The sequence below is a fragment of the Antrostomus carolinensis genome, unplaced genomic scaffold (genome assembly GCF_000700745.2).
Source record: "Antrostomus carolinensis isolate BGI_N321 unplaced genomic scaffold, ASM70074v2 scaffold40549, whole genome shotgun sequence".
Taxonomy (NCBI): Eukaryota; Metazoa; Chordata; class Aves; order Caprimulgiformes; family Caprimulgidae; genus Antrostomus; species Antrostomus carolinensis.
In genome coordinates, this window is record NW_010340055.1 from 16,874 (window position 1) to 34,285 (window position 17,412).

At 40.1% G+C, this 17,412-nt stretch overlaps 1 protein-coding gene across 1 annotated transcript in view; it reads right to left on the minus strand.

The window, feature by feature from the left end:
- Positions 1-17,412, minus strand: part of MMP2 (matrix metallopeptidase 2) — a 33,603-nt gene that overhangs the window by 3,274 nt on the left and 12,917 nt on the right. The window contains exons 6-11 of the mRNA XM_010176050.1: positions 14,957-15,130; positions 12,872-13,045; positions 11,568-11,723; positions 9,697-9,844; positions 4,575-4,711; positions 2,639-2,798 (exon numbers count right to left, since the gene is read on the minus strand). Coding sequence (XP_010174352.1) covers positions 2,639-2,798; positions 4,575-4,711; positions 9,697-9,844; positions 11,568-11,723; positions 12,872-13,045; positions 14,957-15,130 — 949 coding nt within the window. The remainder of the gene's footprint in view (positions 1-2,638; positions 2,799-4,574; positions 4,712-9,696; positions 9,845-11,567; positions 11,724-12,871; positions 13,046-14,956; positions 15,131-17,412) is intronic.

Genomic DNA, 17,412 nt, shown 5'->3' on the forward strand with positions numbered 1-17,412 from the left:
GATGCAAGGTCCTCGAGAGTGAATATGGAAGGAGAAAGACTGTGGCCTGGTTTCCCCATTTTCCTGGTTCATAGATGGGAGTCAGTGCTGAGCAGGAGGAGCAGAGATGTCCAGAGGAGCAGTGACGTGGGATATAGTTTGAACCAGGCTTCCAATGCATGTGAGGCCTCAGTCAGCCTAGCAGCACCTCTTCAGGAGCAGAGAACTTCAGAGAGGTTGTTTTGACTAGTACTGGAGGGAGAGAAGCATTTATGTTCTTGATTTCTATTTATCCATCTGTATGTATCTTGGGTTGCCCTCTCCTTAAAAATCCAAGGCACTACTTGGATTATATCCAAAGTTACACCAGTACAAATGAGTAGTAGGTCAGTCAAAACAATTAAAATGATTAATTTAAATTGCTTATTTTTTCCTTGGATATTTTAAAAAAAAAATAAAAAAAATCTGACCTTGCTGGGTAGTTTTAAAACTTCAGCTGTGGAATCTGAGCCAGGTCCTCTTTCTCTCCCTCACAAAACTTTGCTTAACAGTCTTGTTATAACAGCACTAAAATAGCTTGGGGCTGGAAGGAGGGAGAGGAGAAGGCTTCCAAAAAATGCATTTCAAGTAAGTGTGATAATGGCACAGGAAGGACTATGGTATGTTAGTGTTTTGATTCCATGTGGCAGAGACCTTGTATAAAATAAAACAGCCACATACTTAAGCGTTATAGCATCTGTGTTAAACAGAGATGCATTTTTTTTCTGAAATATTTGTCAACTGCTTGCTTTCTTCTTTACACAGATAGAAATAGTTTAAGCTTATTTTGTTTCCTTACCAATGAATTGTGCATTCTGCAGTGACTGCAATTGATATGGTACTTTGGTAGAAATACTGTCTGTGATTAGAGTGATGAATTACTTGGAGGCCCTGGAGTACAGTTAATCAAAACAATAGTTGGTACAGAGGAGACCAGCAGCTTTGCTCACTCAGACTCTGTAGGTTTTGGTAGGAATCTGTAGTATTGCAAATGGCTGTATTAGAACTATTTGCAAGTGTTAAGATGGTCTCTACAATACTACATTAAAAATTAACAGCCTTCTTTAGCTTTTAAGTTCCTTTTTTTTTTTTCTTTAGATAATGGAGAAGAGTACTGTCCTCAAAGTAATTGAAAGTTATGATCAAACGGCAATTGTGAAAGGCTATTTTATTTACTTACAGGAATCTGCAGCCATTAGGGTATAAAAAAGACATTCCCCAAGTTTGATCATAACATGAAATTAATGTTCACATAAAATGGACTTAGTTATACTGAGACCTCCTTTGATATTTTATATAGAGCGTCCCTCGGAAGGAATCCCTATAGCTTGGAGAATCTTTTAGCTTTCTGGTGGGTGTTTCTGATATTTAACTTTCCTCTAAATTGTCAGTTAATGAATAGTTCAACTTTCAGACTGTTGTGTAACGGCTGCATTCCTGAAGTCCTGTTCCTGGAAGAGACCTCTGATGGTGAGAGCAGGAGTTAGTGTCTCTGTTTTGTTCTCATGCCATTCTGATAGGCAGCACAGAGGTAATTCACAAAATACACTGAAATGCCTCTGCTTTTTAAGATGATATTTTGTACTAGATTTTCCTGTCAGTTATGATGATGAATTTCTATTAAATACAATTAGTAGACTCTTCATCAGCTGTAATGTAGGATATTTATTTCTACTACAGTAATAGCCTTGAGACATTTTAAGGACATTCCTTCCTAATCTGGGCGTCCAAGATCTTTCCTGGACAGAGTGTGATAGCAGGTCACCTGAGTTTGCATCACGTTGCATCACATTTTGCTTCTCATCCAATCTTTCGAACAGGAACCTCAGTGCAAATACAGAGTTAAGTGCATTTGTGGAATACCGCATTTGTTCATGTTCTAACTTCTCTGATCATGTACTGGAAACATGAAAAGGGTTGTAGAGACTGTCAAAATGAATTGGAGCTAAGATTTTTCCCAAAGTACTAACAGATACACTTCTTGTGGTTTGTTCGGATCTCTTCAGTGCCAGCTCCATTAGGAGAGCAAATGTGTCAATGACTGGTACCTCAGCTGCTGAAAGGATTTGCAGTCATCCCCAGTGTGCTCTGCTAGTTACACTCTTGTTTCTTTTACAGCCAGCGCCTCCAAACCTGAGGGCTTGGTGAAACAATTTCAGGGGCAATCTAGTTAGTCTTTGGCTTCAAGTGATCTCCAATCATTAGAAGGAGATAGATAATCAATAGATAAGCCTATTTTTAAGGGATTCCTTTCAGAGATTTCTCCTAGCAGTTATGAGCAGACAGTAGGGACAGCTTGCCCCTCTTAAGAGCCTGAGACCGATGGGGCAGTTGCATAGAGGTTGAGGGATGGGTTGTTAGTGGTGAGCAGCCTGACAGTGACTCCCACATACCCTCTTCCCTTGCAAGCAGTTTTCTCAAATACATGCTAGCTTCCTGCTGCTGTACTGAAATGCTTTCCTAGCCATACTCCCTGGTTCAGCATCCTTGCTCACCACTGCTGTCAGTGTCAGGTTTTGTATTCTCAAATGATGTGTTTGGTTCCTGAACCTCAGTGTGCATTCAGCCCTAGAGACACAGCTCACTGACAGCGTGACACCACCACTTCAGTGCATCTTACTTCCAGTATCTGTCTCCAGCGAAAATGTATGTCCTCTTGTTTCTGCCCCAGTTAAACGCTGCATCAACACGTTGCACGTCGGGGGGTAGTCCCAGGTTGGTGAGTTTCTTTGGGTAGCCCCTGTCCAAGTTACTGGCCGAATAAACCCAGTACTCGTTTCCTGAGCAGGGGAGAAAACAAAGCAAACACACAGTGTTTATTAGTCAGATACAGAGGAGTAGTTCTTCTTTTGTGCTTTGTTATGTGACTTTTTATTGCACTAACTGTACTGCTAGTCTGTCTCGTATTTTGTCATCTGTGAAACACTGGATTAGAGCACAGGTGTACTGTGATTACAATTTCTGCTTTTACCTCTTAAGTGTTGCTTGCCTCTCAGCAAAACACATCACCTCAGCATGCTCTTGCTCCCTCCCTTCTCAGCTGTCTCGTCTTTGAGGCAGACACTGTCTTAGTACAGTTGGGGTTGTGTTAAAACAAATAGTTAATATTGGTTATTTTTTTTCTATGATGAAGATGGTCTAAAACCAGGCATGGGCACCTGAAGGTCAAATGCAGAAGCTCATGTTCACCCTCCCATTTGTTTTGTTGAGTGATTTTATTGAGTGATTAATGGGAAGTTTTTGCCAAGAGTTCCTGTTTCTGTTGTCTTTTGTCATATGACATTTTCTAATGTGTCTCCAAATATGTACTAGTGGAAGGTGTACTAGTGTTCTGTGTTCTTTTCATGGAATTATAATTTACTTCATAAATACCCTCACTGGTTTCACCAAACGCTACGGAAAGATTCATTCAAGAAAGGACATTTCTTTGATTCTGTGCTAGTGGGAAAGAAAGTAAAGTATTAATATAAGAAAAGTGTAAGGTGTAGCATTTAAGTTCCTGAGAAGTTACTGTTTCACCATTCAGGAGCAAAGGGTGAGTCTCTGTAGTAAGTATTTTAAGATAGTTGGGTTACACGTAACTTTCAAACCAATCTTTGTTTGATAGCTTTTTTTTTTTTTTTTCTTAAAGCAGGTTAATTATATTTTCCTGGAAATTATAAAGATAGGGAGAGAGATTTAGATGCAATAGGATTACATCTAGTAGATGCAATATTTAAAGTGTTTTGGCCTGCCTGAAATAAAACTTTTTTAAGCTTTATTTTTTTTCCTCCCCTCCATTTAAACTGAAACAAATGGCCTTTGAGACATGTGGAATCAATTATCATTACTTTTTTCCTTCCTGTACAGAAAATGTGCAGCAGCATCAGCCACATATGGTTTTTACATGATTGGAGATGTTTAGTCATGTTTTTAGTAGATACTGGAGCCCAGTTTTTGCTGGCTCAGTTTTTCATGTTGAAAACAGCCTCCCAGCTCCACTAATTTGGCCAGTACAGCAGAACCATATGTGTGACCTGTGATGGAAGGTGTCGTGCTTCCTGCTGTCCTCCCCTCCCATGGATCCTCTGCCTGATGAGCCACCAAGGCAGATAGGTGGAAGGCTGAGTGGAAGCCAGTCTTTGGCAAAAGAGGAGGAGACAAGGAAGGGCATGGGGCTGGGGGAGAAGGTCTAATCTTAAGCAGCGTGTACAGAGACAATAGCTTAAAATGAGAGGAAGCAGAAGGAAAACAGATCAGTGACTGATGAAATGGAGCTCCCACTATTGTTGGGTTTTGTTTTAAAGAATGACTCTTGTTTAGTCTTGCTCATTGTTGAATGTATCTTATAGTTCCCCTTTGTTGTAATGGAGGCTGAATGCTGTTCAAACCCTCAGATCCAGCCTTTGCCCTAAAATCCTCAGCATGAGATGTTTGTGATCTGTCTCCCATACCCGCTGGCTGTACTGGCTCTTAGGCAGGCCATTCCCTGGCCCTGTTACAACTCAGAGGAAACTGAGCTCGAATGCAACATTTATGCAAATAGCTACTTATATTTTACAACTTAAAACCAATACCTGAAAAAAATACAGCCTTCTCGTCCTGAGGGGCCTCGTAGACAGCGTCGATTTTCTCTGGCAGATCAGGCCAGAATGTAGCAACAAGAAGAGGACCTGTGGGTTTTCCTCGGGGGTTTACAGTCCTCCACATGAATCTGTGCAGAACACAAAATTGTATGAGATTTACAACGAACTAATTCACCAGCACATCTGTTCCTCGTCATCTCTGGCAAAGGCCACATAAGCGTGCATATACACACATACACACACACATTAGCAGCAAAACACACTTGTAACTGTTTTTCTGCAGTAACTGAGAAGCAAATTCATTCATTTAGAAGCCTGTTGCTAAAACTGTTGCACAATAAGCTGCATGCTGGACTGCAGGTGAAATCACTTACACTGATTGCTCTGGAGTCCCTCTTGCTTTTGCATCGGGACAAAATGGATTCTGTGCTTCACGTATACAAATAACTTTATTTACAAGGCATTTAAACTATTAGAGCTTTCTTGCTTTTGTGTGTGGAGCAGATGAGCATTTGACAAAAGCAGAGATTTTGTATTCCATGGATTGCTCTTGCAATTACTATTGTAGTGACTAAAAGTTCAAATTTAATAACAGTATATCAGGCTGCTTGGAAGTGAGCTTGGCTGTAAAAGAAACTGCTAGCACTAAAAATGTTCATTAGAGAATTGCATAGGGTAATTTATTGGCTATTTTATGTATAAGTAGGATCATCATTTGATTTAAGCTTTAAAAAGCTGTAATTATCTTTAAATGGCAGAGCTTTGTGAAGGCTTTTGGTATTAAAAATGTCACTTCTGTTTCCTCCTCCATAGAACGAACAACTTCTTTCCTCAACAGAACAAAAGTTTTGCCATGGTCATGAAATTAAAATCAGCAGGCTGGTGGACTTGCTCTTACACCAAGTTATAACTATTAACTTCTCAGGTCAAACAGCTTTTACCATTATTATGTTGCTGAAGCTCAAGATGCTACTGGGATCTTCTTTTTTGCAGAGTATAAATAGTTGTTATGCATTCCTACCTAGAATAATTATACCTTTGAGAAACCCAAGATCTGAAATAAAGGTTTTGTTTTGCCCAAAACTTGAAGAAAAGTCCTAAATTCATTTAATAAATTGCTGTATTTTTATCAAGGGAAGTTTGACTCACTTTGAACATGTTGAAATGTTTTAACTCATCCAGGTTAAATTTTAATATTGTGTTTATAGACAGATTTAATATTTTGTTGCAGTAAGTATTTTACATTATATTTTAACATAATCAGGATGATTTATTGTTATTATTACGACATACAGTTATGCAAAGGGACCAAACCAGTAGGTCTTTTTTAATGTCTTGGGAAACTTCAGAAGTTTGAATTTTGTTCACTTTCAGAACAAAAACATCAGTGTGAATGTTGTACTCAAACAGTCTGGTTGCTTGGAGGATCCTGTGCCCAGCAGAGAGGCTCAGCTGTTCTGTATGGTTAACAGCACCTCCAGTAATTCCCTTTTATTTCCTTGGTTTGAGATGTGATTTGAGGGGGGAAGGAGAAAACACTATTTTGAAAAAATTATTCTAATCTGACCTCATTTTTGCTATTTACTCCTTATGGCTGTGTAATGTGACAGTTGGATGCTGTGGTCATTTTCATGAATCATAAAAGTCACACAACACATGATAGCCTTTTGTTTTTTGAATTCCAGAAGTGAGTCATAATGCTGCGAGCCTGATATTTGGAAAGCTGCAAGACTGACAGGCAAAGCCATTCCAGAGTAAAACAATTCACCAATTGTCTGCTTTTGCTGCATGTGAGATAAAGCATGAGTCCGTTTGAACAGATTGGTTTGGTATTTGCACAGTTCTCTGACCAACTGGAGCTGAATGTGAAGTGGTTCTGTTTTGTGTGGATTATACAGAATACTGTCTCGCTTTGCTGATTTAGGAATAGATGTATAATTGTTCCTCGTGGAGTCAAGCCTTGCGTGATTACCAGTTTACCACAGCAGAAGCAAGGTGGAGGTCTGGCTGAAAGCCAAGGCCCACAAGTGAGCGACAGTGATCAGTATGCTGTGAATACTGTGAAACTTGAAAGGTGCTTTACTGCTCTGAGGATATGTTTTTCCTTTTGAAGGCACTGAGCTGAGGCGAACACTTTAGCTGGTTGATGACTCTGCTAGCAAAAGCGGGCACCAGTTTTGGCAAACTCGTTAGGGCAGGGCGGTGGGGCCAGCTCTGTGCAGCTTGTTGGTGGAAGGGTGCAGTGCTGGCTTTCCCTGAGGCCATTTCATGGCCAAGAAACGGCTGTTTCTTGCCATTAGGGATCACTGGCTTGTAAGGAATCTTAGCCCACCCCTGACAGGGCCAAGAGGAATAGTACAGAAGGTATCACTGGTGTCCCCACAGACAAGGTGAATGAATCCTTTTTGCCCACAGCAGCTGTAACAGAAATGGGGAACACGACATTCTTACAACCAGGAGTTTTTAATCTTAGTTTCTACATTGCTAAAACACAAAGCCTGTAATAAATATTAAGTCAAACTTCAAACCCAAAGCACTGTTATCTGGGTGTTGCATGGACAGGAACTAGAAGGAAATGCCCAGGAGGAATTGCTGTGAACCACAGCCTGTAAAACTACTCAATTGCCCGTGATTTTCTCTTAGGAAAAGCTGGTGAGTAAAGTTAAACCGTGCAGCGTAGTAATAAACCCTTCACATCTTCTCACTGGAAATTTAAATTTAGAGAAGGTGGCTGGACTTCACACTACCAGCAGATACAAATAACTATTAAATTGGTGTTCTGTGATGGGGAATCTTGTTTGTCAGTTCCTGCTCCCTTTTAAATTTCAGCTCTGGCATCTGGTGAGGAGCAATGAACAGGTGCATCGTAACACTTGTGTCAGCTCCAGATGCTGGTGTGTGTTCCTATCTGATAGGAGACAGTGTTTGATCCGGGGACATGCAGTGAACGTACATGGGCCCAGATCTTCAGTGGTGTTGGGAGAATGTTCAGGGCAACTGAGGATAAATGATTTCAAATTGGGCATTGATTTATGGCAGGGAAAAAGGAGCTTTGGTGTGTCTCACCATGGTGCTGCCAAGTCCTGTACTCCTTAGGACTTGTTCTTCATTGCTGAGCAGCTGGGTAATCCAGGCCCTGGCAAAGGCAGTGGGAGCTGCAGCTGTGCAGCCACCCTGTTTTATCAGGGAATGACTCTGCTATTGCATCAAAAATGCCTTTTGTGTCTTCTGCCTTGGAGCCCCTGCACACATGGAGCCTATCCCAGTCACTAGTGTCCTTGATCACAGAATCACAGGATGTTAGGGATTGGAAGGGACCTCAAAAGATCCATGTGTTGTTACAGCAGCCATGAGTCACATCGTTATTTAATTAGTTTGGGCTCAACTTGGATTAAACCACTTAGGGATTAATCACAAGATTTTGCTTACAGACTTTCTTAATTGTATCTTTATGAACATGGGAAAGAAACACATCCTCTTCAGACCAGGCCAACATCATGAAAATGATGCTAAAGCTGAAGATTTTCTAAAGCAGTGTCTCCATGGTCAAAGAGGCATTTAAGATTATTGCCACTGACTTTGGATGGACTGTTTTTTTGGAGGGGTGTTTTTAGAAGCTGCAGCTAGAAATTTTCCTGCAATCAGATTTGAAGCATTCCCCTGAGTGCAGACACTGTGGAGTGAAATCAGGAAGCATAGTGCCTCCAGAGCTCTGCTCCACTGAAAGTGATGGGATTTCCATTGCTGAATTACAATCCTTGTAGTTTTTGCTACAAAAGGCATCCGGAAATATTTTATAGGGAATGATTCCTTCTTTGGCTCACTAATGCATCTCTTCCATTGCTGATTTTGTGATTAACAAAGCAGATGGGTAAATCTCTAAAGATTTTGGGGGTCATATCTGGTTTGCATAAGCATTTGGAAGTTTGGATGTGGCTCCCAGCTACTTCACCCTTTTGAGCAACCCTCCTGTGACTCTGCAGAAGCCAGCAGAGTTGACACCAAGGTTAATTTTGGTGCATCAATCTGTAAAATTGGGCAGAAAATATAAGAACAGGCGTTTTTGTGAGGTTGCTGGCATTTTCCTGTTCTGATTTTAGCTAGAACTACCACCAGCCCAGTCATTGTCATAGCATCTTGGCATGCACAATCCCAGTGTAGGGCAGAAACCAGAACTTAAAAAACACCACAAAACTGCCTAAAATAATGACTGAAGTTGAAAATTCCAGATTCTCAAAGAAGCTTGAGAGTAGCTCTAAGAAAGGTGAATTTATGGCATAATCATCTTGCCTATTTCTAATTACAGACAATCTTTTGGACGCAAAGATGGTTGGTAGTAGTCAGCATGGACTCCCAAATGTCAAGTCATGCTTGCAGGTCAGAAAGGTTTTTTGCCCTCTTTCCAATAAGAGTCTCATAAAGACGCTGTTGAAGTATGGGTGAGGTAAAGAAGACAGTGAGGTGGACTGAATATTGGCTGATTGGCCAGGTGTAGAGGGTGTGGGGAGTGGTACAGAGTTCAGCTGGAGGCCAGTAACCAGTGGTGTACCCCAGGCAGCACTACTGGGTAGGAGGCTGTTTAACATCTTCAGCAATGATCTGGATGATGGGGCAGAGTGCACCTTCATCAAGTTTGGTGGTGACCCAGAACTGGGAGGAGTGGCTGGTACACCAGAGGCTTGTGCTACCATCCAGGGGGACCTTGATCCCTGGAGAAAAAGGATGATGGAAACCTCATGCGATTCGGCAAAGGCCAATTCAAGGTCCTGCACCTGGAGAGGAACAACCCCCAAACCCAGTAGGTACTGGGAGCCAACAGGCTAGAAAGCAGCTTTGTGAAGACGGACCCTAGGGGTCCTGGTGGAAACCAAGTTGACCATAAGCCAGCAGTGTACCCTTGTGGCAAAGAAGGCAATATTATCTAACTGTAAAACCAGAATTTGCCATCTTGTTCCCTTAGGAGTAGATTAGGACTTTTTGCTGTCTCTGAACACACAGAAGAAAGGGCAGAGCTTGTGCTTTGTGCCTGATAATAAATGTCTGGGTTTTGATGAATAGGTCTGACAGATTCCTCTGCTTGAGGCCCCGTTGGTAAGCAATTTAACTCACTTACCTATCTTTGAAGAAAAACGTTTCTCCTCTAATTTGTGCGACTCCATCAAATACAATGTCGTGCTTGCAGAGCTCTGGAGTGACAGGTCCAAGGGTTGGGCGTGGGCCTGGCCCTGGGCCTGGCCCGGGTTCGACGTCGGGCGATACTTCTGTAATGGTGAACAGAGATATTCTGTTACACTGAAATACAGTGCTGCACAGGGAACAGGAACTATCATAATTCATGGAAGGGGAATAATTTGGAGGCAATGCTTGAAGGGCAAAAAAAACTCCTGATAAAATCTTTTCAGCAGAAGGGTGGTCAAGTACAGCTGAGAGGGCCTTAGCTTCCAGTCCTGCCTTAACCTGCTACGTACCCTGTGAGTGTCTGTCCATGTTGAGCTGCCTATTTAACTCGAAAGATATTCAGAAGTTATTATACTGGGTTCAAACATTAACATTACAAATTGTATTTTACTGGCTTCTAGAAAGAAGAGAAATGCATTTCAAAGTCCTTCTATTCAGAATTATCTGCAACTCTGCTGAGAGATGTCATCTCTCCAGAAGTGCCAATATTTTACAAGTTACAAAGATGCATTTTGAGCCATTTGCACATCTTTCTGCCCTCATCAATAATCAAAACATACTTTTCAGAACATGCACTTTGCCATCTGGTTCATTTTATTTTGTTTTATCACTTGGCTGCTGCTATATTGCCTTATAAAGCATTTGCCTTTTTTTTTCATTAGACATCAAGCTGATTTGAGATAATAGTAATGGAAGAAAGCAAAGGGTTTTTTGAATACTTGTTTTGTATAGAAAGTATTATATCAGGGTTATATCAGTTATAAAGGGTTATATCAGTTATAAAGAAGCAAGAAAGAGAGTTTTGTCTCAGGTTTTGAAGTGTGCCTTGAGAGAACTGGGTTAAATTCTCAACTCTATCAAAGATATGCCATGCAAGCTTAGAAAATTCACTTAACCTTCCCTATGTCTCAATTCCCAGTCTTAATTAAATCAGCAAAGAACAGGAAAAAATGAAGATTCAAATCAGATTTTTGATAAAATGATGTCTCATGTGGTAACCATTTTGGTATATTCTTATTATCATTTCTAAGGTGTTGAATACTGTAGAATATATCACTTACAATTAGGAATATTACTCAGTAGAAAAGTGAAAAGCACAGAAAGAGAAGTGGTATAGATTTTCTTCAACTACTTAATTAACTGTAGTATACTTGTGCCTCTATAAGATGGAAAATATATACATAGAAGGATCTTTAATATATTAATTCCTATGCATTTTACTAAGAGTACCTGTGGAGCAAATAATAAATTTTAAAGATATACTGACGTTAAAATACTTAAACCCAGTTTTTCTGCGGGAGCTGCCAAATACATTTACACGGAGGTACCAGCTCCCACACACTATCTGGAAATGTTACTGTGACAGTATAGCTTGAGTTGTGGTGGGAAGGCAATGTGAGCCATTTCCAAGCTGGGACAGGAAACAAAGTCCTTCCCCTCTTGCAGGGAGATGCAATTTGGGAAGCTCAGACTGGTGTAGACAAAAACACCCCAAAAAGCCCACATCAGGTATTTCAACCTAGAGAAAAGCGTGACATTTCATTGTCCCAGTAAAGGCATTAGTAATTTATCAGGGGAGTTTTGGTGCTTCTGTTAGGTCAGTAAATTTAGTGACTCCTCGTTCTTGAATTGTTATATTGGTTTCAAGTAGGAGCCCTGGTAATAATATGAAGAAGGCAGGGAAAGGAACAGAGGATGTTTCTGGCACTTGTGATATCGTGCAGTATGTAATTTACTGCAAGTTCTGAGCCCCAAATTTCAGCCTGTGCTTTTCTGATGAGTACTGCTGGTGAGGGAAGACTTTACCGTATAGTTCCTGAATCCCTTTAATGTCATCCTGAGAAAGTCGAAAGTTCTTGGTGTAGGTGTAGATTGGGGCCATAAGAGCTCCCGGATCCTCAGAGTGCTCTAATCCCATAGCGTGGCCAAATTCATGAGCAGCAACCAAGAAGAGACTGTATCCTGAATAACACAGCAAGATAGTATCAGCTGCTTGAATCCAAATAGAAGTGTGCCACACACGTTATTCGTAGTCTTACAATTTTATTTTCCTTGCTACCCATCAAAAAGTTCCCAATAATAAACATCCCAATTAGCATTTTCAGCCTCCAGCGGTGCATGCTGTACATATTGCTGTGACATTTCATCAGAAGATTCTAAAACCTCTTCTGTAGCTGATGTTTGCTGCTGTCTCAAATGCAAGTAACTTTGACCACAGTCTTAATAATTCCGTGAAAAAGGGAAGTGTAACAAATAAAATACTATTTTTTTAAAGAAGAACTAAATTGCAATCCAGACCTCAAATCTTACTTTTCATCAGTAAATGGCATGCAAGTGGTAAACAGGTCTGTAAATCTGTGTCTTTGTGTGAACAGAGCCTCAATCAGTACTGTTAACCAAATATTGTTAGGTTAAAAAAAAATGAATATTTTCTCATAGGATGAAGTTTTATCAATTATGCCTGAACAGTCTCTGAAATTTTGCCTTTATTTTCCTCCTAAAGAAAAACCTGAGTATAGCACTTGTTTGTAAATGTGTAAAAAGACTTGTGTTTTATTTAATTTTTACCCATGTTACAAATAAGGGTAAAGATTATCCAAAATAATTTTAAATATTGAGAATTCACCATACAAACTTCATACTGTCTCCCTCTCTTTTTAAACGTGTTTTTCATCTTTGTCAATATCAGCCACATATGTATTCATTTTGTACATTTACCATTTGTTCCTAATTTGGCCAATATCAGAGTATAGTTCTTATGTACTATTGAAATACTATGTGCTTGTGGGTTTTAGTCTTGGAAGGAAAAATAGGTGAGGAGAGAAACATCTTTTTTAAAAAAAAATGTTTTTGGTTTTCATAATTTGGAAAGAAACTTCATCATTATAATTTTAGAAAATCTGGATGTTTCAGGCAGATGAGGTCTGTGCCTGACTCTTTAACATTAGTCTCACATTTAAATGTAGGGGGTTTTGCTCAGATTTTGGTCTGGGGAGAAGGACTGTGAGCAGACAGGAGTGCTAAGCACGAGAATGAGGTCATTGTGAGTGTGATGTCATGGGGTGGTCAGCATGCTGTTACCACTGCGGTGCTCTGACACGCTGTCTTACCTTGATCTGGACAAAAGCCCCACTTGCGGTCGTCATCGTAGCTACTGGTAGAAGCGCACCACAGCTTGCCATCGTTGCGACCTGCACTCGTACAGGACTCGTATTTGTTCCCAAGGAAGATGAAGGGGAATACACAAGGGGCTCCCTCAGAATTTCCACCAACTGTTGACATGGCTGTGGAAAAGGACAGAAAAACACAGTGAGAAGGGAAGGGAATCCCTTTGTGGGATTAAGCTGTTACATCTTCTCCTAAACTACACATTGAAAACAGCAAGCAGAAAATCTTCAGCCCTCTTAAGAACATGAGGAGTAAGATTAAAAGTAATGTTTGAAAAGGAAATTGTCTGACATAGGAAAAAAACAAAAGGAAAATGTCTAGGCATTGCCATTGCAATGAACTTGCCATTAGTTTTGGTAGTAACAGTGTTTTGTGGAAGAGGATTGCATAGCAAGTGTCTGTGTTGTCATTTTAGTGGCCTTTCCTGGTGATGTTTGAGTGTCTCTCAAGCAGGCTGAAGGTAGCGTTAGTGTCAGAAAGGCTAAAGGACTATTGAGTATCCACCTGGTTAGTAGGTGTCCAACTGAAGTGTAAGCTTTAAAGTAAAAAAAAAACCCCAACAAAAAACAACAACCCAAAAGGTCCAGAAGAGGAGTCATATCAAATAAGTAGAGGAATTGTTTTATGCTGACAGAGGATGCAGTTTAAAAGCATATAGTTTTAAGCATTTTCTAAAGAAAAGAATATCAAATGTGGATGACTTTTTTTTTTTAACCAGTATTTTTGAAAAAACTTGTAATTTTTTCCCCTGTGTCCTCATCTATGTAGTCTATGGCAGTAATATATAAGAAATAACATTAGTATATGCATGTACAATTATTTTCTAGAGGGAAGAGGATGTAACTAAATTTAAAATTGCACTTTAAAGTAGGTACCACAAACAGAATATGAAAAGAATATAAAACACACTTAAATTAATTTACACTGCTACCTGGCAATCACAGTTCCTTTCAAATTATGGTCTGTCTTCTGGGAAGGTACAAGAGAGCAACACAGTGGCAAAGCTGGTTGTGTCTCTAATTATTTATTTCTCATTCATTATTATTAATTAATAAGCCAGAATTAAAAAAAAAAAAAGTCACAGCTACCTCAAGCAATAACCTTTTATGCTGAAAAATATCTTAAACTGAGTGTATTTCTTGGTTCCAGTGACAGGGACTGTGTTACCTGGGTCTTTGGCTCTATTAATTCTAGATATATTGGTTCTTTTGTTTGTTGAACTGTCTTTAAGATTTTATCTCCTCCTAACTGTGTAGCAAATTATAATGAATTTGATCCTTTCTTTCAGAAAAAGTTGACCAGTACATCAAATCCTATTACAACTGCTTAAGTCACTTTCAAAAGATTCAAAAACCAAGATGTATGTGGGTTTGAATGTAGCTTCACCTTGGCTCTGTTTAAAGCCTGAGATTTTAGAACTGCTGTAGGTAACTTGTACAGCCTAAATACTTATGGCTCTAGTCTATATCCTAAAATTGAACACCTGCCAAGCTATACAAGGCTATAAATTAATTTTTGTTATGTTATGTAATAAAACTCAAGTTACAATGTATAAAAAATTGTGAAGAAAGCAGAAATCTATTTCCGGGCTAAATCATTTCACTTAGTTCTTTTGAATTGCTGAAAAGATCTATTAACTCAAGCTTAACATACTAAACAGGATTTCTTTTTTCAAGTGTAAATGGTAAGTATTAAGCTAAAATATTATTCATGCTTTCTGCCATCATGAGACTTCTCTTCCAGGGCCATTAACAAATTCTAATCTACTCATAATTATCCTGCAGTGGTAGACATTTAGTCGTATGGTTCGATGGCATTTGTGTCTCCCTGATAAACTCGGTGTGCTAGGGCATTCGGTATCATTTATATAGGTTGCTCCTGTTCTAGTCACTTCCTTGGCCACCTATTCTGAAACTGTACCTAACTCATCAACTTCTGTATGCTCTGCTGCAGGTGGAAAAAGGAGACTTTTGTTACTTAAAACAATGACAAATTAGCCTGTGTTATGCAAACAACAGTTCTCATACCAGTCTCCGGGCAGAATCCATATTTCTTATCTCTGTCGTAGTCTTCAGTGGTTCCACACCATCGGTACCCATCTGTCCTGCCCTCGGTGGTGCACTGCTCGTAGGACTGGCCTTGAAATTTAAATGGGAATTTGCATGGCTGCCCATCACTGTTACCGCCCATTGTAAAAAGTGCTGTAGGGAGAACAAAGGAGAAAAATGTCAATATCAGCAGTGAATCCCAGCGCGCCAGTGCTAACGTGAACGGCTTGGCAGAGATTAGCCAGCCATTGTGCACGGTGCAGTTCACACTTCCAGCCTCTGGAGATGGTTGGAGAGATGGACAAGGGGTGTTACAATCTCACAAATGTATAGAAAGGAATGACTGATTGATCTTTATAAAGGAACTGGGAATGAAGAAAACTCTACCAAGCTGTTTGAATGTGATTTGAATTGTGTGAATCGTTTATAGCCTGCCTCGTAACATAAAATTAATTTCCCTTCTTGAAACAACATTTAGAAAGAGGATGCTGGAAAAGTCACTCATGTTCCTTAGTGTTTTGATGATTCATTTACCTTGCATGAAAGATGTTAGCTAGAATAGTAGACTTTGTACAGAGCCATGGACTGGCCAGATCAGTTTTGATGGCTAAAAAGTCATTGTACCCTCAGTGTCTTTGTGTAGGATTTGAGGGGCTGAGGGATTGATGGGTAGAGACATTGTTTGTGAGTGTGCTTCACTTTTTAGAGTAGTAATAAATAAAAACCCAAGACACAGATGATTCATTTTGCCTTTTCCACTTAAATCAGTATTTGGCCACAGTATCAGGGGCACGAACCAGTAAGTTACTGAGGTAAGTTCCAGTCCCACTAAGGAGGGGACTTGGAGCTTTCCAGGACTGGCTCACATGTGTGAGTTTGCTGAACTTCTGACCTGTCCGAGCTCTCATCTGTATCCTGCATCCTGGACGTAGAAGCAGCCCAACAGAGGTCCTATCTCTAGGCAAGCGGTGCTCATCAAGGTAACTGCAGCACACACTGTGCCTCCCCAAAAGAGCAAGCTGCAGGTGCTTGTGTTTGTCTCAGATGCTGTAGTAAGTTAGGAAACGTGCATTAACTAGGACTGTGGCTATTGTGATTGGAGAAAGACTTCATTTTTTTTATAATGAAAGAATTGGAAGGCAGTATTAAACTGAGTTGCTTAGATGACTCATTTACCACATGAGCTGCTTCCAGCTCTAGATCTGGCAAACTCTGTATTTTAATAGCCTTGTTTTATTGGTTTAAATGCGGCTCAGTTGCAAAAACCTTATGGAAAGTCAATCCCTTACTGCTTTGCATGAAGTCTTTCTGAGTCACCGTCAAAATGCAGTTTTTCATTTTGCTTGAGGTTAACATCATGTGATAGTGGCAACAACGGTTTATTAAATTTTCATATCCTTCCCCCTCTACCGTAACTAGAAAATTCTTTGGTTTAAAGTAGATGGAAGTTAAAGACAAAGACTACATCAGTTTCCCCCAAAACAAAACAAAAGCTTTATTAATTGTAAGGGGATCTTAAAGGGCCTGGCTCTTGTTCTACATCATGGTAAGCTCAGCAATTTAAAAATCAGTGAAGGTATGCTGATGTGAGAGCACATTCAGACTGGACATTACTCATCTCTGAGCTGCACTGCACTGTTAGCTCTTCCCAGAAAAATCAGCCAGTTGTGATGTAAGGAAATCTCGGGCTGGAAGGCTGCTAAAAACCCTGGCACTGATCCAAGGTGGAGGTAGCCACAGCTACATGACAGTTCTGCCTGGGAGAGCAGTCGAGCAGCAGCCTAGAAGAACTGTGCCCAGTGTGAGGGAGGTACAGGCAGAGTACAGGTATCAGTAACGTTAGCTATCAGAGGACCAAAGGAGCCTGAACTTCCTTAGTGACAGTGGAGTTTGGTAAAGAGATTCAAGATCCCTTGATCCCATATGGCAAAGCAGAGGTTCAGCACACCTGTGTATATTTGTAGATAACTTTCTGCTTTCCCTTCTTCTACTTTGACAAAGGGTAGTTGAATCAGTCTACAAAATTGTTGTACAGATATAGGGTTAACTTTAGAAAAGCCTGGTGCAGTACCATAGCTTTAAAAATGTTTCCAAATATACAGCGTGCCTCTATAGCAAGAAGAACTGAACGTAACTTCAGTGAGTTAAATGGGGGAGAAATAAACACTGACAACTAGGAATGTCACCCCCAACACAGACTCTGATGTAAATCCTCCCCTATCTGAATTTATTAGCTGGGTTTTAGCAAACGTTGTCTTGGAGTAATGAATGAACAATGCTGCTCTGACTTTAACAAGAAACATCTGTGCATAACTGCTCAAGGATCTTGCGAAACAATTACATCAGAAACAAAAGGCTGAAACCCTTCTGTTCCGTTTCAGAAATCTTGACACAAGCATTTCCAGGAACATCAACTTCCAGAACCAACTCTTCCT